The sequence below is a fragment of the Acomys russatus genome, chromosome 14 (genome assembly GCF_903995435.1).
Source record: "Acomys russatus chromosome 14, mAcoRus1.1, whole genome shotgun sequence".
Lineage (NCBI taxonomy): Eukaryota > Metazoa > Chordata > Mammalia > Rodentia > Muridae > Acomys > Acomys russatus.
This window is the reverse complement of record NC_067150.1, coordinates 24629995-24653085: the sequence shown is the minus strand read 5'-3', so window position 1 is coordinate 24653085 and position 23091 is coordinate 24629995. Positions and strand designations below refer to the sequence as shown.

The window sequence follows — 23091 nt, the reverse complement described above, 5'->3', positions numbered from 1 at the left end:
AGTTGTGTTTGGCTAAGGACAACTCTTCCAATGCCCCTGAGACATATACGATGTTAGGAATGAGGAATGGTAAGGTCTGAGGAAGGTTTTTTTTTGGTGATGTACAACTTTCTCCTTTGCTGGGGCAGTTGTACATCACCTGCCAGGAGTGGAGAGGGAACATTACTAGAATGTTCTGATCTCACTGAGCCCACTGCCGGAAGGAAACTGTGTTTCAAAGGAGGCAGGTGTCTTTCTGCCTCTCTGCGTTAGCTTGGAGTGTGTTTACGTCTTGGCATTTTCTCTCTCGTCCCAGTAGTTGCTGAGAGGAACCCCTCTCTCTCTCTTGTGTGGTGTTTCTGGGTTGGTCAGCAATATCATGCAAGGATAGCTACTTCTCTTGGGAAATGCCAGAGAATCTTCGCAGTTGAAGAACAAACCAGGGAAACATGTTGGCGTAGAAAACAGACAGGTGCCTGGGAGGAATCCCCATCTTCCTGGCGGACAGTGAGAGTCTCAGCTCACTCAACTTACTGTTAGTGCCTTTGGTGTGTTAGATGATATTGTTTAGAATATTATATCTTTCTTATCTAGCCTGCTTTTCTCCTCTTCCCCCTTTCCCCTCCTCCCCCCACTGTACTGGGGGGATCAAAACCCAGGATTTCCCTCATGCCAGCCATGCATTCAACCACAGAGCTACTACCCTCTCGGACTCCTACAATATTTTTCTATGCAAAGTAGATATAAGTATTTGTTCCTTTAATGATTGCCCTCCATGAGGCAGCAAAAATGTCAGCTTCCACCCGTGACTTCGCACACAGAGATTTTTCTCATAAAAGTCATGTTGTCCTCTTGCCACACACAGGTCTCCAAAGGACAGGAGCCCCAGTGTACCTTCCCGAGTCCCAGGAGGGCTGTTCCCATGTCCTCTGCCCTTTGTCTTCTTCCCTTTCTGAATGACCTTGAGGTGGCTGAGGATCTGAATGAAGAGGAAACTAGGGGCATGGATGGCTGGCAGGAAAAGACTCCTTTACATTTGGAGAATTCCCTCCCTGAATCTGCAGTCTGCTCAGCTATTTGGGAGTAAAAGGCACAGAAGAAACCCCATGTTGCCTAGACTAGCCTTGAATTTAAGATCCCCCAGCCTCAGCTTCCTCAGTTCTGGAATTGCATAGGTGTGCCACTATGGCTAATTTTGGATTTATTTATCTTAAGGATGATAAATTGGGAAAAAACCAAACCAAACCAAACCAAACCAAACCAAAAAAACCTGATGCTAATGCACTAGGTTAGGAATATTTTGGGTGGCTGTTTGGAGTATCCAGATTAAAAGCTCAGCTACCTGCTGAGTCAGGGCCCCAGGGCTTCCAAAGAGAAAACGCAGGTACTGGTTTCCAGGAGCAATGGTTAGAAAATGCAAACTCTTAGCAGAGGAAATATAGTCTTTCCCTCTGTGAGCTGGAGAGGTGGCTGTGGTTGGCCAGGGCCTACAATGGTGTGCTCTCCCCCTGCAGCTCTGTTTCTCAGTACTGAGCTGCAGCTGTTGAATTTCCAGACACAAACAAGTATGTATTCTGTGAGCCTCGCTGAGCCCACACAGCAAGGCACAGCCAAGTCAGATTCCATTCTGCTTTGCACATAAGCAGCTTTGCTGCCAGCTGAACTCCAGGGCAAAAGCTGTGTCTGGTAATGGTACAGGCGGTCAGGATGGCACAGCTGGCCTGACATGGGCAGTCAGCGAAGAGGACACACTTGTCTTTGATTATTTGGGGGAGGATGAGAAACGGAAGGGCATAAAGACTTGCAGAAACACACATCAGTCTTAGCAAACAGGGACACATCACAGGGGGAAAAAAATCACTGCGTTTATCACTTGTCAACAACATGAGCGCGTGTACATGCTTGTTTATATTTGGGTAAGGCTGCTGCTCTCCTATTCACTAAAAACCTAGACAGATATGAAAAAGACACCAGTGATGAGTAGATGTCAACTGTCCTTGTCTAGAGACTAGTGAAGAAGTACAGTAGCAGCTGCCATCCTGCTGGCCTTGCCTTGTGCCCCAAGGGTCTAAGTCCTTATTTATGCTAGTTTTAGTATCCAGATGCCCATGTCCCTATGTCTTGAGAGAAACTGGGAAGCAAGGAAAAAGGGCATGAAAAACAGGAAGATGTAAATTGAGGTACTTCCCTTCTGTTGCTAGAATGTCATTTCCCTTCCTTCCTTCCTTCCTTCCTTCCTTCCTTCCTTCCTTCCTTCTGTGTATGTCTCGTGTGTGTGTGTGTGTGTGTGTGTGTGTGTGTGTGTGTGTGTGTGTGTGTGTGTGTGTGTGTGTATGTCTGTGTTTGTGTGAGTGCATGTGGAGGTCAGATGTTGTTATCGGCTGTTTTTTTATACTTTTTATTGGTTCTTTGTTTATTTCACATGATTCAGCTGTCTTTTTTTGATTGCCCTCCACTTCCCTTCCTGAGGTAAGGTGTCTTGCTGGACCTGCGGTTTGATGGTGGTTATTCCAGCTACTCAGTTTGCCTGCAGTTTCCCGCCATTGCCTCCCGAGCTTTGGAATTACAGGCAGGTTGCGAAGCCCGCTTGGCTTTTTGTGTGGGTAAGGAGATGTGCATGCTGGGCTTCACACTTGTACAGTGAGCATTTTATCTCCTGAGCCATCTCTTCAGACCCTAGAATGTCATTTTTTTTTCCTTTTAATGTCCATTTCAGTTCACCCACTTGTGACCAAGGATTGAGTTCTTTATATGGAAGATAGAGCCATGGAGCTCTTCTGAGATGAGCCATGAAGGCCCAATTTTAGAGGCCTTCAGGGAAATTTCCAGCGGGTAACAGATCAGGACTGTTCCAGGTTAACAGCACTCACTGGAAGTTGGACTACAAGGGTTGTGAGATAGGGATGAAATGTGGTGGGGGTTAGGTGCTGAGCAGGGGCCGATGTCTCAGGAGTGATGCTCCCTCTGCAGAAGGTGAGCAATCCTGGGATCCTAAGAGGCTCTTGTGTTTTTTCGGCTTAAATGAGGCAGGTCAGCACATAAGAGGACGGATGGGGCAGCTCCTGTCACCAAAGTAAAACAAAACAAAAAACAAACAAACAAACACAGGCATGGTGGTATACACCTGCAATGTCAGCATTTGGGAGGTGGAGATAGAAGGATCAGAAGTTCAAGACCACCCTTGACTACATACAGAGTTTGAGGTCAGCCTGGACTACATGAGACCCTCTCTCAGAAACCAAAATAAAAATGAACACCCATTAAAAAAAAAAAAATAGAGATCCCAGAGGTACTAAAATCTACTACAACCTATAGATTATAATTTTCTCTAACACAGGCTTTTTGAAATGTAGTCTCTAAAAGTGCAGTCTTTATACTCTCCGGTGGTTGTTGGGAATGCAGAGCCACAGTCTGCTCAGCCACTGGGTTGGACTGAGCCCTCTACGAGGCACTGGGGTTTGAGAACCACTGGTGTGGATAACAGAGATAAACAGCTGCTCACACAAGTTACATTTAGCAGGCCTACCAGAGCCAAAGGCTTCACCAGCTTACTGAAAGTTGAAGATACCCAGGGAAGATGGCAGCTGCCCCATGTGCGTTCCAGGTAAGCTAGTTTTAATCATTGTCTTGAGTGCTGGGTCTTTGCCCTTTCCAGAGAAACAATGAGCCAGACTAGACAATTTCATTGGCATAATAAGATCACACTTTAGTTCAGAGACATATTTGTATAAATACTTGAAATGGGTCCTCCCCAGCAGGTGGAAGCCTGAGGACAAGTGGCTCTCTACAACCCTGTGATGGACGCCATCACTCTTTACACAACAGATTTTTAACACCGAAGACAGCCATGGTCATTTCTGAAGATAGCTCAAGACAGCTCTGGAGCTTGCTTTGACATTCACCATTAACACCTGGCCTTATACCTCCCATTCACTAATTTCCCCCCTGCTATGAGGTAGATTAATTATTGGGGAAACCAAAATAGAACAGATTTCTTCTTTTTCATTTAACTTTTCTAGTCCTTTGCAAAGAGGCTGGCTCCGAAATCTCACATTTGGATCAATAAGTGCACTTTTCCTTTTAACCTATACCTTCTACTTGAACATAAGCAAAGTCCAGTCCACTAGACAGTCAACTTTTAGGATCTGTCATCCTCATACCCTCTTCTCCTCTTCCTTATGAATTAGGCAGTATCCAAGGGGCTGCAGTAACAGGAGGCCTAGAAGGGCCATGCCATCTTGATATGTAGTAACACCTCAGAGAGGACCCTTGTCTATACCCCAGTAGCCCAAGTCCATAAGCCTAAGGCAGTTCCACCAAGGGGATCACAGGGGACATGGCTGACTTCCACAGGGCTTGGCATCCTCAGGTTTCAGAGCTTCGTCACAGGTGTCAGAGGCCTGACCTGAGGGGTCCCTGCATTCCACAGTCCGCCTCTGCCAGCTACCTCCACAAGTGCTAGGACATTCAGACCAGTCCCCCAGCACCCACTCTGCGTATGGCAATGACTGGATGATGTTGGTGGTTGCTCTTTCTTTGTTATTCTGCATGCCGAAGTCCATGTCATTGGGAACAAAGAAGGTGTATCTGACTTTGGGGGAGAAGACCTCACCAGGCACAGTCAGGAGCTGCACTGTCAGGGGCTCAGGTAGGGCCTGGAAGCTCTGTAGCCGCTCCAGGGTAGCCATGGAGCCACTGTACTTCAGGATGGTCCCCTTCATCAAGATGTCCTGCTCTATGGCAGAGATGGCCAGGTTGCCATTGAGCAGGTACTGCCCATTGGCTGTCTTCAGGGCCAGGTAGCTGCCGTCATTCCTGATCCCTTGGTGGCTCCGTTGTTTCACATCAATGTTTGTGGCACCAGCTGGTATGGTGACAATGTCATTGTAGCCATAACTATGACGGAGACAGAAAAACTCTGTTAGGACTGGTGGCTTCCCATCTTGGAAACTGAGATGGGTCCCCCAGGTGTCTGGGGCGGGGTGAACAGACAAAGGCAACTAGCAAATAATAAAGTGATTGCCTCCAAGCTCTAATAAATTAGGTGCCAAGGCAGATAGAATTGTCTTAGGCATTGGGATTTGCATGAACTTTTGCTTCATCTGGCAAATCTACTGTAGATATGGAGGCAGCTAAATGTCTGGATCTTGACAGCAACACAGGGGCGCCTAGGAGAAAAGTGCGGGCAACCTGGTCCACCCTTGACTCAGGAGAGAACTCCAATACATTTACCACCTCATGTGGTAAAAGTGGGCTAGAGCCCAAACTCCCATGGACAGGCCAAGCTCAGGCCAGGACCCAACCAGAATGAGGACTAACACCTCCTTGTTGAGTCTACCTGCATCTAGTATCAGATGACTATGAGAAGAAAGCTTGTTTCTTTGGAGTACCTTGTGAGCATGCCCAGACACCATGAGCAGCACCGTGGTTGTTAGTGATGGGGCACTATTGGGGAAAATGCTTGCAGTCCATCGTAGACATGGGGGCTTTATGTAGGATGCCCTTGTCCTTCTCTGGGAGACTGGGTTACACAGGATTGGGATAAACTACTGAGGAGGGCATCTGGTGGGTTCTGTATGTCCAGCTGGGCGCAGTCTAAGGTGAGGGAAAGGATCCAAGGCCATGTGTCTAGGATCTAGTAGGAAGTGGCTAAGGGACTCAGGATCTCAATAGCTTATGCTTCCCCCCCCCCTACTTATTTTGAGCTTAAATTGAAAATACTTCCATTTTCTGGTTCTATTTTTTTGAGACACGAGACTACCATAACATACATACATGGACAGGAGAAGACAGAAGAGAAGGGAGTAAAGGAAAAAGGATGGAATGCAGAGGGGGAGGGTACAGAGAAGATGGGGTGTCTGACTGGTAAAAAGACAAAAGCTCTGAGGTACTGGGGCTTGATAGAAGGCTCGAACACTAGGAAGTCATATGAATGTACTCCATACCGTCGTGACAAAGGAAACATTTGACCTTGACTTTAGTCTCTGGGACTCTTCAGGAAGTGCAAGAGACATCAGAGAACAAACAATTACCGGGAACTTAAAGAACCTGCCTGGTGTGCAGAGATGCCCTAGCTTTAATCTCTAGCACAGCAGAGGAAGGAAAAAAAGAGGAAACCTACGTTTTCTTTCTGTCTATCGTTAACTCAGTGTGACCTTAGAAGCGACAATGGATCCTCTTGTGTCTCACTTCCTCAATCCTAGCTTAGGGAATGATAGTTTTGGCCTTGCCCGATAGGATGAAAGTGCTTCGGACCACTCCAGGAGCTCTCATTGCATGTGGGGTGCTTGGCTGTGAGCAGCTCTCGGTCCCTAGATGGACAAAGCTCCTGAGCCGTGGGTTTGGGCCCTCTTCTCTGATGAAGGAAAGGTCTTGTCATAGGAAAGCAGGCTCACTGGCCTTAGGGTCAGATATCTTCTCCCATGACTGGCCTCAGGGAGCTGCTTTGTGGCTGAGTGCTGTTACTCAGGGTTGCTCTCCTGACAATTGACTCAGAGCTAACACATTCCTGTCAGTGCGGCCTCCGGCTCTTAATGAAACAACGGCTGCTCTGGTCCCATGATCTCTATAGCTAAATCCTATTCCACGTGTTCTACACCTCCCACCTCAGGAACTCCCACATTGAGAAGTGACGGTGCAAAGAAACAGCCACTGGCATGTTGTAGAGAAATGGAGTCTTGAAGTACTTATAAGATCCCCCATCTACATACACAACTGTTAAGTTGGAGGCCATCAGTGCCCAAAGCCTTTTATGTTCTCTGCCTGGGTTCAACCTCTAGGAGACCCACCTGAAGGGGGTGAAGGAACCGGAGACCTTCCTACAGGCAGTGCCTTTGCCTCCACACACCCCGCACTTGTCCAGCTTCTTAGGTGAGTTCACCACATGGTCACAGCCAGCCTTGACGCATTGCCCCCGGACACAGATGGACAGAGTATCCGGCCCACACAGAGTGCCATCGATCACCTGGGAAAGTAAGAGAGGGTATATAGCACCCAGAAGCCGTCTGCAGGTGGGGGTGGCAATATGTGCCTGCCCTCCCATCCCTGTCCAAATCCAGGAGACTCTTACCTTGGCTTCAAACACTTTGAACTCACTCCTCCCCCGGGCTCTACAAAACAGCTTGCATCGGTCTCGGGGGGACACTCCTGAATATTTGGGGACCCACTGAAGGGAATTCCCATCCAGGTCAGTGAGGTTGTAGGCATTGTATTTCTCACACTGCTGCTCCCTGAAGCTTTTTCCTGAGAAGAGTAAGGAACGGCAATGGAGCTAACATACCCGCTGAAGGATGCTGGTAGAACAAGGTATGAATCCAGAGTTCCTTTCTTTCTGGATGCTTTGGACGCAACCCAAGGGCACAGGCACAGCCCATTATTTCTAGACACACCTGTGTGGGGGTGTGTGACCCTTCAGCCTCACACTGGGATTTCTGGCACAAGTACCCTTTCCAGCTGGGGATGCATGATTGACACAGAGCTTTATTTTTCAGGAGCCTGTTAACTATGCTTTATGTTGACTTCCCTAGCAACAACAGACATGCGACAAAGACTCACTGACATTTCTAGCCCTGATCTTGCCTCTACATCTGACTTTCTATACTTCTGAATATCTATGGGAGCGCTCCAACTGCAGGTACTATCATTACCCCCAAATCAGCATTATCTTATTCTTCCTATAATTGGTTTGATTTGGCATTCATTATTATGCTTCTGAGTGAGGCTGGCACTCCAGCATCCTGAACATTCCAGCATCTCTCTGTGCTATTTCTAATCTACCACAAACAACATCTTCTGCTGGATTCAGGAAAATTTGTGATTTCAAATGTCTGCGTATAAATCTCATAATCTCCAGCCCAGGTCTCGTGCCATTCTTCGGGGACCCAGTGCTCAGTCTCCAGTGAGCCGCCCCAGTGCTCACACATGAAGGTATATGTGCACAGCTTTTAGACCAGCGTACCCTTCAGATGTTAGTGTTTTCCTCGAACAATCCTGAATGAAGCCTGCTCTTCCTACCATGCATCTCCACCCTTGCATCTGAATGGCCCAATGGAGATTCTAAACACAGTTGAACGGTGCTGAGTTTGTGAGCCCATCCTGGGGAAGGGGTCCTGGCTGCAACTGGAAAAGTGTCAGAATGACCTGATAGGATAGTTGTCGCGGACAATCTACATATGCTTCATGTTTCCAGGCATTAAGGACCTTTGTGGTCTGGCTTTGACATGGTGCAACTTCTGCTTGGCTTTACCCAAAAATGATAGTTTTTCTCATACCTGCCCCATCCTGGAACATAACCTCCTGTCTCACCAGCCTTCCTTGGCCTAAACTGTCTGAGCATAAGGGATAATTTATCACTAGCTGCACTGCAGAGGACAGAGACTGTGCCTTGTGCATTTGTTATCTTCTGTGTCTACTACAGTTGTGGACACAGAGGCCTTGACTGACACTTGATAGGAAAGGCTGATCTCTGTGCATGTGAAGTTGTAGTGTCACCCATCCCCTATGCCTGCCTTGAAGACTGTCATTAGTACCATAGAGAAATTGCTAGAGTGCATACCATTGCCGATCCTCCCTGTTTAACAAAACTGCCGAGCCTACAGATTCCCCTATTAGACACCAGCCCAATGCCAGGGCATCTTGGCAGTTGGGGGAATTTCTCCTAAAGCTCCTCTTGTCTTCCCACACTGCCAACACTTCCTGGAGCTGCTCAAACTGGCACCGGAGGAGAAGGTAGCCAAAAAAAAAAAAAAAAAAAAAAAAAAAAAAAAAAATCCGATCCCCTTTCCTAAGTTGGCTACTGCTCCCTTTCCACCTTTGAGTTTGTGTGTGTGTGTGTTTTCCAGCATGACCTCGGGGATAGGAATGAGCAGGGGGAGGCAGAGGGGCTGCTCCTTCTGGGGAAGGCTCTGTCAGGCCTGGGGGGAAGATGGGCAGCTCTTTTCAGAAGGAATGTGCCCAGGAATCAATCACACTCAGACCCACCCCACCCCCTGCCCCCGCCTCCTGCCTGGGCTGAATGCTGGCGCTGGCTAGGGAGAACTTGGAGGTTTGGCTCTGCCACTTGCTTTGGAAAAGGCTGCCATCTGCACATAGAGAAGGGTTCAGATGCCTCCAAGAGGATCATTACCCTCCACACAACCCCTCCTCAAAGGTCCCTCCCAGACAGATTTGGTTAGGAGTGACATGCTCTGTCTCTCTCTGGAAGACCAGGACATCATCATCAGCCTCTCCCCTAAAGTGAGAGCAGTCCCGGGTGCCCAAGGATGGTTCTCAAGCTTGGTGTCTTGCAGAGCCCACATAAATCTAGATCAGAGCTCAAGTCTGAACCGAAAGAGACTTCCCATCAGCCATTCCGGCAGGTAATTACCATTCGGTGGACAGTCCTCTGTGTTGCATGATTGGTACTTGACTCTCTCTCCCAGGCAAAATCTTCCTCCATTCTGAGGCACTGGATTATCACACTCACGGTTGGAAAACTGTATTCCTCCTCCACAGGTGCGAGAACATTCTCCCCAGGGTCCCCATGGACCCCAGTCTCCATCTACCACAGCCTGCAACACACGATGCTACTGCGTCAGGACCAAAGGGGAGCAGATTTCAATTGTCTATGCTACCTGGTGGCTGTGGGCCTGACTCCTTTTCTAGTTACTCTCATCTGAGGGTACTGAGTTCTGTAACTGACTTCAATTGCTTGTCTAACGGTGGGCGTGGCTTCCTTGGATGTAGCTTAGTAAGCATAGAGGCTGTGCTGGGTTTGTTTGCTGTGACTGCCCTTACCCTAGCCAGGTGCTCAGCCCAATAGCTGCTGAGCGAGTGTGAGGGAGAGACCTTTATGAATAAGTTTGGGCCTGGTGCAGTAGGTCTCCACTGGTGCTCACACTGTCCTCAATGGCAGGAGTCTAGAGTCATTGCCTCATCTGGGGAGAATATATGTCACTAGCACTCAATGGATCAAGACAATGATTCTTCTAAATAACCAACAGTGCACAGTTTCCCCAATGCCTTTCCTAGCTCCAAATGTCACTAGTGCCAAGGCTGAGAACCAGTGGTCTAAAGAAATGGCCACAGAGAGGTATTGCCGTCATTCTAACAGCCACTGGTTCCAGTCCTAGGACAGGGATGGCAACAAACAGAGTGACTTCCAAGTTTACAACTGACTTCCGAGAACAAAGCCTTTCCTTTGATAGCTCTATCAAGGGTTCTAAATTAATCCTCTTCTCTTACCAAAGCAACACTTTGCTCATATAAAAATGAAAACAGAAGACTGTAAAAGTAAGTACAGGAAGAAAGAAAGATAAAGAAAGAAAGCAAGCTTTCAAAATGCATCACTGCCCAGAAAGAAAGCATTCCATGATTTTCATAGCATCTTCTCATTCTTTTGGTCCAAACAGAAAATCCTACAGTGGTGGTGCTTTCATTTGACAGAGGCATGAGACTGCATACAAAAGTGAGTTTCCAATCCTGCCTTTTCATTTTGTGGACAGACGCTCCTGTGACTGTTTTATGTCACTCTCAAAATTCACTTGGCCCTGCTTCTGAGACGAGTGGTTGGACCCTTCTCTTCTTCTTTCAACACCACAAGAAAAGGATGAATGGGAGAACAGGAGGTGGCTGAGCTGGAATCCATGCATGCTGCACCAGCCCAGGCTTCGGTTGGGAACGTGTGGCTTCCACAGCCCAGGGGGGCTCCCAAGCTCAGCACAAGAGCATGCCACTGAGGACAGCCCTTGGAATATGCCTGGGCCACCGTGGCGATTCAGCACTGGGCAGGGCCCAGGCTATGAAACTCATCAGATGGTATTTCATCACAAAGGCTCCATGACTCGCAGGAGGAGAAATGTGATCAGCCTTGCCGCTTGAATGTATTAAGAGCAGGGAGAAGCAGCGAACCACTGAAAACCCTCACTGGCATTGCCTTGGTTTTTCACGCAAGTTTCCTCTGTACTGGGCCAAGTTTTCTCTTCCTGGACACAGGCCACTCGGATCCCTTCTCCCCTTCTCTGGGAGTATGACATTCTTACCATTACACGTATTCTCTGGTTTCTACTAAGGAACTCAGCTCAAACATGGTAGGCTGTGCATACTCAGCCCTTGATGAAATGTTCCTAGTCTACCTCACTCTCTATTTATAGTGGATTCCTCTAGGCTCCCAATTTTAGTGCCCACTTTCTGGCCTTCATACCTTCAGTAATCTGCATAAGCCTTCAAATTAGCTACAAAAGAGCACCAAAAGGGGGCATGCTAAACTTTGGGGAGTGATGGCAGCAGCCCATAGACACGGGCAAATCTCAAAGTTCCTCACACGTGGGGGTAATTACAACTTGTTTCGTTGAAAGACGGCTGATTTTTCTGATAATTAACAGTTGCGGCTTGGCGCGAACTGTCTTAGCTCCTGACTCTTACTCACACGGACAGCCTTCGCCTCCCCCTCCATCTTTCCTCTCCTCCCTCTATCACCTCTCTATTTTCCTCACCTTGGGATTCTCCACTTCTTCCTTGAGCACACAGCTGCCGTCCAGGCATAGGTGCTTGGGGCCACAGGGTGTACCATCAGCCCAGAGCAGGCTGCCATTCTTTGTGTGGCAAATGGGCTCATCACTATCCTGATGACGGCACCAGAGCTGAACGCAGATGTCCTCCACAGAGGTGTTGGGGCAGTGGCAGAAATCAGGCCCAAAGATCTGCTTGCACTGCTGGTCCAGCTCATAGAGGGTGCTGTGGCCTGGGAGGCCTGTGGGAAGGGGCAGGACCGAGGTGGGGGCATCCAGGAGACAATCTCCTGAGAATAGAGGAAACAGGTGAGTCAAATTAAGGGCAAGGCCCTGCTCTCAGCTCTGCATGGTCTCCTGCACTGAGCTCCTACACTAAGCTCCAATTCGGAATGATGCCCTTGACTGCCTAGGCATCCTGGTTTCTTCATCTTTGATCTAAAAACATCACCAGCGCCCAACCATGTGCACTGTTTCATTCTGGGCAACTGTAGAAAGGTTTCTGTAGGCTGACTTTCCTCTTGTTAGGTACCTTCCCTGCGATAATCCATGTGCGTCTCGCGACTGCCAGCCACTTGCTCTATTAAAGCACTTCCCCAACATGCAAATAAAGCCTGAGTATTGACATTTGTACAGCCTACTATTTTTGCATTGGCTCTATATCATTGCCTCCTTGAGAAGAATCTAGAATATTTGCTATACTGGTTTGTTCGACAATCTAAACTTTGACCTGGCACCTTTGCCCTAGATCCTTGCTCTCACGTGACCTGCCCCAGTCTTTTTGTCATCTCTGAGCTGCCGTACAGTCTACCACTCCAGCCTGGAACATTCTTTTCTCCGCTCTTTCAAACTACAAACAGTCTTCCATTCCTTTACATTCTGTTTAAACTCACCACTCCTAGACAACCTTCTCAGACTAATTCCTTCTGCTTCAGAATGAATAAATCTAAGTTACCCCAAGGCTCGGCTTTGGGAAGATGAGGGCAAGGAAGAGCATTCTGGGAGGATGCTTAGCATGCCTTTCTAGAGTGACATGTCTCTGAAGTCTCTCCCCACCCCTATGGGCTTTGTGAGAAAGCGCAGCTGCTGGGAGTCCCCAAGGCAGAGCAGGTGCCAACAGCGATGAAAGAGGCTCTATAGCAGATGGGTGGGAGAAGCCGAGGGGACTGAGTGGGGCATACCGTGACCGTCATCCAGGAGCTCTGTGAGGTAAACAGCACTGCAGGGAGACCAGGGCAGCGTCTTGTTCACGTAGATGAAGAATGGTGCCATCATGTGGTACTTGCCCATGGGCCCAAACAGCCTCACACAGGGCTTAGAATCATCATGGGGCATGCTGAGAACGTGCCCTGGTTTGGGGGTGAGGGGAGCAGAGAGCTGTGGTCCATCCCAGCTGCCCACACCTTCAGGTCCTGCTCATGCATTGTTCCCTATGTGGCTAGCAGTGCTGATAGTCTCAACTGTCCTTTCCTGTTACCCTCTCCTCATTGGTATGGCCACCCCGACTCCCTGAACACTTTCATTTTGGGTTTTACTCTCAGCATCCTACTTCCAAGAAGTCTTTTCAGATGACCCCCTTATTTTTTGGCGTAAGAGGATCTCACGTTCACTTCCACAGTTGGCTGTCTAACGTGGTTCTCTCTTCATAATCCATCTTCCCACGAAGCCTGACCACTTAGCTTACTTACATCATCATGGTGACTGAACACGTCTTCCATATTTTGGCATTCTTTGGGTAATGCTGCTGATGGCCCAGGACACCAATAATTTTATGCTTAGAGTAGGAGTGGAGCCAGTAATATCAAGCATAACATCGACCTACATAGAACTACTTTGTCAGTGGCCACGTGTGAGGCTGCCTCCTTCTCAGAATCCAGGTAGCTGTGGACTTGAAAGAGGCAGCTTCCACTGATCTCCAAAGCAAGCTCTGGCATGACGAGACTTACCTAGTTCATGGGCCAAGGTGTAGGCTGCCTGCAGCCCCTCGTCCTTGATCACTGAGCAGCTCTTGTTGGGGTCACAGATGGTGCCAACGTCTGCCATCCCCAGCGTATCACACTGCTCTCCTTTCCCGCAGAAGTTCTGTGTGGCAAAGAGAGAATGTTAGGTTATAGGGCTAGGCATGGAGACCAGAGGTGAGTGCTCAGGGTCCCCCTCAGCCTTCTGAGAGACAACACCCGATGGGGAAAGCACTACTGAGCCTACTAAAGTGTTTAGAAAAGAGTTGGAGAATCCATAGAGTTCAACACTTAGACATTCTACCTAGTTGTCTTGACTCCTTGAGTGTCCCATCTTGGTTGTTATAGGTCACCTATCCTTGTTTTTCTAACCTGGAGAGGGGTCCAAGAAACATACATGACTGTGCCTGGCATACATGACCGTGCTTACTGGCCATCAGGAAAGCTGTGGAAATCACCATAGCTGTCCTCTTATGTGGAAACGCCAGCCTCCCTGTTACCATCTCTATGCCTAACCAGACTGAAGACAGAACCCCTTTCCCATTTTCATTTCCAGGCCTCTGCCAGGACTACGTGAGCCCGTTTCCTCCTAACATGACCTCAGCAGACAGCTGGTCACAAACTTTTGGAAAAGAGCCCTTATTAGATTCTTCTCCCCTTGCAACGGCCTCACACATGTCCTCCTGACCCCCTTCTCCTCATTCCAGTGAGAGGCTGCCAAACTCCAGCTGGGTCCAGCAGGGAGGCAGTTCCCATGTCTGGCCTGGCCTCAGAGCCCTCCCTTTGATCTGCCCATCCCATCTCCCATCTTCCCAGGCTTTCAGAGCCAGCCCACACCTGTCTGGTGAACAAAATGGCGGTGTCGTAGTGCTCCGGGTGGCGGTCGCTAGGCTTGTTGAAGCGCCGCTGCCAGCTGCAGAAGTTGCGCAGCGTGAGCCCGCCGTTGTCTGACACCTCGGGGCCCCATCCTTCCTCTTCCACTATGAGCACTTTAACCACCACGAGGTTGATGGAGTTCCTGATGCTCGGGTGCTTGTAGATTCGGGCTGCCATTGACATCACTGTGAGGATGTGGGTCTACCGGGAAGGGGGACAGTGGGAGAATGCACTCACTTTCATGGCCTTAGCTGCCCACTCCTACCACCTCTTGTTAGGAGACACTTATCTCACACATGCAAGGCTCTAGGCTGAGCCTTAGATATGCAACCTCCCATGAGGAGCAGCAAAACATCCGAGGACTCGGTGTTATTTCCCCAGAGGAGATGACCTAGCCTCAGTGGCTAGCCCAAGATCACAAAGTGAATGAGCCATCATCTGAACCCAGACCTGTTATGTAGTCAACATCCAGACCAGCTCACCGGTGACCTATTTCCTAGTAATGAACTAAAATTCAACACAGGCAGCTCTTCCATTGCACCAGCAACATTGCAAATGTACCAGCAGCTGATTATGGAGCATGGAGGCTGCATTGGAACTGCAAAGAGAAAGTTCTGGCTTGGGTGGTTTATTCCAAGAGCCCGGAACACCAACTGGTTCCTTGCCTGGCATCCCCATCTTCCCTGGCATCACCCCAGAAGCAATAGCTGAGGGCTCACGGTCAGTGGAATTTCCCTCTTAGAATCTGTCTGAGCATTTCCCCAGTGCTCATTGGAATAACTCCTACCTGTTAGCATGGGAACCACTGACTCTGAAAACTCTGCTCTAATAATCACCCTCAGCAATGACATCTCACCTCATTCGCTTCTCACAGCAAGGATAGATCAGGCATTGGCATTCTGGTTATAAATGTGAGTCATTCAAGTTCATCACACGACTATTAAAGACTAGATGCCAGCCCAGGTGTGTGTCTGAGGCTCACATTCCTCCCTAGAGTTCCCAGAGCTTAGCCTTCTGGTCTCTGTCTGAACATCTCACACCGCCCTCCCCCAGTATTTATTCATCTCTGCTCGGGGCTTAGGAGAAGCCAGAGGGCCTAATGAGACCCACACGCAGAGGATCCCACCTGCTTCCAGTTCCACCCAGGCCAACTGAAGGGCCTATGGTCCTACATCATTAGTTGGCTTCTGGCCTATCCTTGAGCTGCCAACTGCTTTCTTGCTGGATTCCAAGGCTTTGAGGGGAGTGCAGATGGGAGCTTATTGTCCTGCCTCAGGGACCTCATGGATTATTTTTCAGGGGCAGAGACAAAGGGTGACAAGCTGGCGTGCTTTGAGGCCATGGTGTGGCCCCGCCTGAGCACTTGTTTCCATGCTTTGTCTTTCTTTGCTTCCTGGAAGCTTCTCCTCCCTCAGCTCCCCTCTTTCTGTTCTCCTGTGGTTTAAGGTGGGAGCAGAGGAGGAGGAGGAGAGGCTATAAAGGGGACATTCCATTGAGGAAGGCCAGGCGTGGGAGTTCCAGATGCATTCCATTTGTGAATGAGACCTATCTGTTCATCCCGTGGGCAATAGACCAGATGTTTCGTTACCCCCCCCCCCCATGCCCCAACAGGCTGGCAGGTTGCTTAGCATGCCATGCACTCCAGCTTGTTTAGGCTGATGTAAACATCTTATCAGCAAAGCTGCAACTTGGCATCTGTTCCCTGAGTTGGATTGTTGAGGAGAAAAAAGTGCAATCACATCGTTATGCAACTGGGGGTGAGCCTGAGGAATGGAAGCTTGTGAGACAAGTTCCTGGCCAGATCTTCACTGCTTCTTGAGGGAGGACAGACAGTCTTCTGGTCTGTCAAGCAAGGCTAGGCTAGGCCTGGCTCAACCCCTGGGAATCTCGTCTGGAGAAGTTTGTAACTAGCCTTCCAGGATTTCTTCCTGTTGAGTTCCAGTTCCGTGATCTGAAAACTAGGGAGGGTGAGGTCTATTTCAAAACAGTGTGAGAAACAAGAAGCTGGCTTCTAGGTGTTCAACCAAGGAGGTTTAACATGAAGGATTGGAAGATTTGGGGGAGGTCCGAGCATGGTCTGTATATGCAAGCTGACCAGACCAGACCAGACTTAGGTAGAGTGACAGATGATGCTGTAGATCCTCAGGGAAGAGACAAAGAGCTACGTGGAAGGAGTACAGTACAGGGAATTTGTGAGACCTTTTCTCCAGATACTGAACAGCAGTCAGGCTGAGACAGCCAGGAAGTCTTTGTCTCCAGGCAACAGCTGGCCATAAAGACATCTTAAGTCCTTCCCTGTCGCTGATGATCTCAGATGGCAATCTGCATAATAGTGGAGGGCCCCCGAGATTCTGTGATCCAGTCCTCTGCTCCCACCTCCACGTCCAGCTAGATCTTCTAGACACAGTGGCAGGAAGCTGCCATCGTAGCTCACCTCATAGTTCTCCAGGGACAAGGACTGCTAAGCTTGAGCTAGCTGTGCCACCTGGAGACTGTGTGCTTCTTATTCCACCTCTGTTCTCTGCATCCTGAAGGATGGACCCGACTTACAGATCCAGTATCTCTAAGTCCCAGTGTCATGGGGAAAGGTCAAATGGCTTGCTTGCTCTGCCACCTGGTGTCTATTTATACCTCTCGGCTTACCACACAAGTACAAACTGTGAGCTCCAGGGTGGGAGTGAGATTCTTCCCCTACTGACTGAGGCCCCTGTTGTTTGGCAGGCAACCCCCAGAACTATGCCAGAGTGATGGAAGCCCATGATCACCACAGTCAAGGTGAGTCAAACAACTTAAATTTCCTTAGGTAAACGTGGTATTTTTTTTTCTGGGGGTCTTCTCTGTCAGTACACCCAGAATTATTTGAATTAAAGAATTCCTCCCCCCAGGATCCTGGATGCTCCTGTTGGCAATCAAAACCTGCCTTTGGGATCCTTGTGGTGGCTGAGCTTTCGCAGGGTGCACTACCACCGGCTCCACATCCTGGTGACAATGTCACCTATAGTACTTTGTTTATCTGCTCTCACACAGTGAGTACTAAATCCTGTGTGGTGTGCCTGGGGCTGTCCACATGTGCTGTCCTTATCCTTCCTTCTGGGTAGACTCTAGGATCTAGGACAGGACAGTGCTGTAAGGAGGAAATGGCGAAGCAGAGGGGCAGGAAAGAGCAAGACTCACATAGCCATCCTTTACCGCATCTTGTTCCCCAAACAGCAAAAGGTGTTGCTGCAAAAGCTACCCTTATTCAGAACTGCCAGAAGCCAACCATAAACTCTCAGAGTTGGGGCAATCGGCAAAGATGGTCTCTCTGCCATACGGGACAGCAAAGCTGAAAAGCAATAGCTAGCATTTCAGTGATGTGTAGCTGTACCATTATACCCACTCTTGACAAGTGCTTGCAACCACTAAGGACAACGCTAGGAATAGCTTTGCTGAACACCAACTGTCTACCAGGCTCTGACTCAGATGTGTCTCATGCTTTGCTACATTCTCAAGACAATCTCAACCCTTGGGGAATACTTCTTCTATTTCCCTGGTGAGGAAATCAAGGTACAGTGAGATAGATACTTGCCTAGGAGCTCTCAGTTACTTCTATTTTCCTCCTAAGCCTATGTTCCCGGCCACTACACTATCATCAATCTTGGCTGCTACAAGGAAAACCAAACCCAAAGTTTGCAAGTAAACAAACAAGCCAGGCTGCCCTGCCATGATCTGCACACACCCAACATTTGGATATTTGGACATTGTCTTTGGGAAATAGTCAGTATCTTTAGTCATTCTGACTAGCGGATGTAAGAGATGGGAAGGACTCCTTGTTTGGAAGGTGGGCTGAACATAAGTAAGTCCTCCCCCCATGAAAACGGACATGGCTGTAGAGCTGCTGCTGGAGGCAGTACCTGCTTACCATCCAAACCCGCCCACTACTGACATCAAAAGACGACACTCTTTGTATTTATGCTACCAGGCAGAGATTCCTCTGGGCAGAACAGGGTACAGGATAAGTACAGTACTAGAGCCTGTGGGGGAACAGTGATGGCAGAAGGTAGAGGTAAATAAGATGACCGTGACAGACCCTGCCCCGAATCAGCTGCCAGGACCCTTGCATCTGGGAATGCTCCAGTTTGCTTTGGAAAAGAAGAACCACCCCTACATGCTCCCGGCTGAGAAGACGGTTCAGAAGGTCCACATAATGCTTGGACTCTGTTGTGCTCCAAGTCCGCCTAGAGAACACTTACTAACATCTGAGATGTAGCCAAAGTTAATGGGCTCTCCTAAGGTGGTCCCTCTTTTCAGGAAGCTCCCTTGGCCCCAGCTCTGACAGAAGTCGCAGCCGTCCAAGGCTCCAGAATTCCTTAGCCACTGAAGCAGGGTGTGTTGACTTCTGCTTGAGGTCTAGGTGTGTTGCTCATACAAGTTAACTTTCTCTATGAAAGCCACCAAGTCCTGGTACTTTGAGACCTGGCTGACTCAAAGTCACCTCATCCATACAGAAGACAAGCCTTAACATGTAACCAGCCAGAAGGCTCTGAACAATTCATTCACACATAGAGAAGTCACTTTGGGGTGTCTTTGGGTAACGGAGGGGGGCTGATATTGATGCTAAGAACCCCTGATCTGTTAAGGAAGAAGAAGGCGCTTGGGCCAGGTAACACATTTTGGTCTAAGCATCTGTGAGGCTGCCTTTTGATGAGCCCTTACCTCTGAAGCCAGATAAGAAGGTGGGAGGCAGGGGTCCCTCTTGTGAAGGGATTAAGTGAACTCATTTGCAGTGTTCTGGTAAATGTCATTGTCACTTAGCAATGATACCAGTCTGGATCATAGCCAATTCTTTCTTGAAGCTTTGAAGGCAAAGTTGGTTTCTTCTCAGAATGGGGCTTGGGACCTTGAGGGGGCATCTTGAGACTGCTGGATTTAAGGAGCCACGCCCCAGTGCAGACAGATGTGAGAGGGTGATTCGAGCCACACGTGTTCCTCATGAGAAGATGCAGCATGATACAGCAACAAGCAACACTAGCCTTAGGCTCAGCAAACCTCAGGTGTGTGGCAGATAAAGCTTGCCACACAGCAGCATGGCCTTAGGAAAGCCACAAGCCCTCTCTGAGCTGTATACTCTTCCTCTGTGTCTCTCAGAAGCATTTCTGTTAAGGTCATGCATAGAAGACCATCCTGTAAATGGAGCGTACTCAGAAAGCAGCTGGACCAGACAGACGTTGGCCTCCTCATCAAGCAGTCTCAGTGATGCTCGGACCAGAGTTAATTACCTTGTCCAAGTGCCCTTGTTCTTCCTTAAAGGATCAGGGGTTCTTATCATCACCACCCCCATTACCCAAAGACACCCCAAAGTGACTTCTATCTGTATGGATGGATTGTACAGAGTCTCTTTGCAGGTTTAGGACTGACTGGCTTCTGTATGGAAGAGGTGGGTTTGAGTCAGCCAAGTCTCAAAGTATTAGGACTTCGTTTTCTTAGAGAAAGCCAGCTGGTGTGAACGACACACCTGGTCCTCAAAGCAGAAGTCAGCATAACCTGGGGGTGGGGGAGAACCAGATGTCCTGCTTCCGGTAGCTCGGGAATTCTGGAGCCTGGACAGCTGTGAACTTTGGAGACCTCAAGTGCCTCCTTGAAGGAAATGTTTAACAACTCAGTGTTTAAATGAGCAGCTGAGAGAGGTGCTAGGAAGGACATTTTGGCACTGCATTCTGAAAACCTGACTTGTCCTGCAGCTTCTTCATGTTCATGTTGGTCTGTCTACGTTTTGGCCATCCAGCAGATGTTAGGGACTGTTCTCATGTGGGGGTGGATATAATTTTTAGCTCTGGGTTTGTTCCTGGAGAAGCCTAGAGACAGATGTAGTGGTCTTGGTGAATTGGGAAGCCCCCTCCTCACCCTTCTCCACATCTTTAATATTTACCGGGGGGGGGTGGTGGGGGAAGGAGTCAGAAGAAGTGACTGGTGCCTCCTCTTAGGGTAGGCAGAGAATCAAATATGACGTCAGCGTCAGCACAGATCAGACCTCAAGGGGCCGATGGCTCAGAGCCCTCTGCAGTATTCTGAGCAGAGCCAATACCACTAGAGCATGCAGGGCTACTGTCCCAGGTTTAACTGGTCTGTGCAATGGATAGAACGGCAGTCACATGCGTGGTCTTCTCCCCCACAACCCTTTCTGTCCTCTCCACCTGGTTTCCACTGGAACTTTCTCATCAAACACATCTTCATCACAGGAAGGTGAGAAAGACCACATGAGAAGCAGCAGGTGCTGTCTCTTTGCCTGGCCATTCTGCAAAGGTAATGTCCATGCTCCTGGCACCCAAAACAGCCAGGTACAGGTTGATTCTAGCTAGGATGGGGATCCTAATCAAAGACACATCACTGCCAAAGTGTTAACTGGGCTGTTCTGGTGCTAGGATCCCTGACTGGGGGAACTGTGATCTCTGGCCAGGTCAGTTTCCTTTGTCTGAGCTAACATTTATAGTGCCATATATTCCCCCCCCCCAAATGGGACCCTTGCCCCTTGTCCTTCTTGTAATATATCTTTGCCCTGTCTTCAGAGGGACATATTGGGAACACTTCTTGCTGAGTCAGCACCACCTGCGTGCAGTAAGGAATGCTGCTCAGCTACCAGCAATAAGGTCCTGGACTCAGGTTTTCTGCCTAGGTCAGTTGAAAGTTGATTCTGGGCTGAGGTGTAGGAGGTGTAGGAGCTGGGTGGACCAAAGCTCAGCCCTGGGTGCTTTGAACACAGTTAACTGAAAAAGTCCATCCTTTAGTCCTGCTCCCTCCCTTTTCTTACTGAAACTTCAGTTTTCTGGGCTGAGCCCCTAGGCAAAAATTCTGTCCCCCTTCCTTCTTGCGCTGGATGCTGGCATTGCCAAGTTCTGCCGGGGCTGAGCGCCAGGTTGGCAAGGTAGCCTGTGCCCCTTGATCAGAACCAGCTGGGCGAACAGAGGTTGGACAGCTTCCTTCCAGGTTCAGTTCCCTCTAAAGTCTTTTACTTTACAGGAGCCTCAGTTCTGTACCCAAACACAGTCACAGAGCCACCCTGTGCCAGCGCAGCTCCTTGTCCTAGGGAGTCTCAGAGAGTCTGGGACAGTAGAGAGCTGCGGGAAGTGGGACTAGGAGGGGCAAGGTTCTTTCAGAAAAGGGCAGTTTTCCTCTCCTTCGGGGAGAAGCAGGTGCCTGGGGACTGCGGGAGACTCAGGATGCCGGCTCCGAAGAGACAGAGCCAGCGCCTCTACTGTAAATTGGAAGGGACGAAAGGTTGGGAAGCCGGGATGGCAGAAGTTAATGGAGTTACTGCTCTTTCTCACAAAGGAGAAAGTCCCTTTTGGGGCTGGGCTTGGGAGCGCGAGGGATCCCCGCCCCCCCCCACCCCTACCCCCCACCCCCGCCCCCCGCTCCAGTGGAAAGGGAAGGATTGAAAGTCATGGGGGAAGAAGCAATGGACTGTTAGACAGCGTCTGTTGGAGGCTCTCAAGTCCTACCTGCAGGTCGGTCCCATAGAAGGCAGCCATGGACGCATCAGCCACCAGTAGTGTTTCCACGAAGCGAGCCTCGGACACAAACCTCTTACTCCTAGTTTTGAATCCGAAGGGTGGTGGCAGTTCGCGGGAGTCTTCTGTCTCTTTGCTCAACCTTTCTTTGTCCTGCTCCCTGTCCTCTTCGTTGTCACTTTTCTCCTGCCTCTGCCCCTCACCCATCTCCATCTCCCACTCCACTCCTTGAGGGAGGGGGAAGACCTCGGCGGCGGCGAGCCCGGGGTCCTCGCGGCGCTGCCCCGGCCCCCAGCGCTGCAGGCGGTGCGGCTGGTCCAGAGAGTCCCCAGCGCCCTGCGGCTGAATGGTGAACTCCTCGCCTGCCAGCAAAAATGAGCCGCTTAGCCCGCGACACAGGCTCACCGCCGCCAGCGACTCCAGCTCCCCATTCACAGTGCCCGAGAAGAAGCAGCCGCGCAGTCCTGGCTCGTCCCCGGCCGCCGCGCCCGAGCCCCCAAGGTGCTGGATCTTGAACTCGGGAGCCAGGAAGCTGGCGTCGGGCGCTAGGCGCAGCACGAAGCCCTGGCCGAAGGCGGACAGGTGGAAGGCGAGCTCGCTCGCGCTGCCCGGCAACCGAGTGGGCACCACCAGCTCCGAGGCCTGTGCCCGGGTTCCCGGCCCCGCCGGAGCGCCGCAGACGAGTGGCGGCGGCCGCAGCTGCAAGAGCAGCAGCAATAGCAGGAGGGGCGGCCACCGGGCGGCGGTGGGGTCTCGGAGCATGGGGGCAGAAGGCTGCAGAGCGCGGGGGAGCGAAGAAGGCAGCCGCGCGCGGGCAGGTGCTGGTGGCCCAAGGCGGCCGGGCCGCTCTCTCCAGGAAAAATGATCAATCAGATGGGGAGGCCCACTCGGCCAGCGGCAGCAGGCGCCGCGGTCCCCTGGCGGCCCCTCTGGTTCGCGCAGCCCGCTCCTCCAGCGCCCGTCAGCTAACCTAGCAGAGCTTGAGCAGCTGGCGCCCAGGGCGGCGAGCAAGCGTGTGTCCTCCGCGCTGTCCGGTTCGGTCGCCTCCTTTCTCTGGAAGCACCGAGTGGGCTGCCGAGCCTTTCGTATTTATATTCCTTCCCGGCTTTGACATAAGAGGTTTATTTTTGATCTCTCACTATTCCCGTTTCCCCTCCCCTGGGGTCAGAGACAGAAACAGAAAAGAAGGAAGGATAGGAGGGGAAAAAAGAAGGATGAAATGTAAAACCAATCAGGAATCAGTGAGCCCATCCCTACAGTTAAGTAGTTAAGTGTCAACTACAACCCCCCCCCCCTTTCTACGCA

At 50.0% G+C, this 23091-nt stretch overlaps 1 protein-coding gene across 1 annotated transcript; it reads right to left on the bottom strand.

Annotated features, from left to right (window-relative positions):
* Nucleotides 1-3424: 3424 nt before the first annotated feature.
* On the bottom strand, nt 3425-23075 carry Adamts8 (ADAM metallopeptidase with thrombospondin type 1 motif 8). Its single transcript, XM_051156112.1, has 9 exons — nt 21778-23075; nt 14261-14500; nt 13412-13547; nt 12647-12814; nt 11451-11755; nt 9344-9527; nt 7049-7221; nt 6768-6943; nt 3425-4875 (listed from the first exon to the last, which is right to left on the bottom strand). Exons 1-9 carry the CDS (start codon nt 22546-22548, stop codon nt 4305-4307), a joined length of 2724 nt encoding a protein of 907 aa, XP_051012069.1. The 5' UTR covers nt 22549-23075; the 3' UTR covers nt 3425-4304.
* Between the last annotated feature and the right edge of the window lie 16 nt (nt 23076-23091).

Coding starts and splice junctions, on each gene's coding strand:
- Adamts8 (XM_051156112.1), bottom strand. CDS start 22,548: ATGCTCCGAGACCCCACCGCCGCCCGGTGGCCGCCCCTCCTGCTATTG. Junction 11,756..12,646: donor GCTCCTGGATGACGGTCACG/GTATGCCCCACT, acceptor CTCTATTCTCAG/GAGATTGTCTCCTGGATGCC. Junction 9,528..11,450: donor AAGAAGTGGAGAATCCCAAG/GTGAGGAAAATA, acceptor CGTGTGTTGCAG/GCTGTGGTAGATGGAGACTG.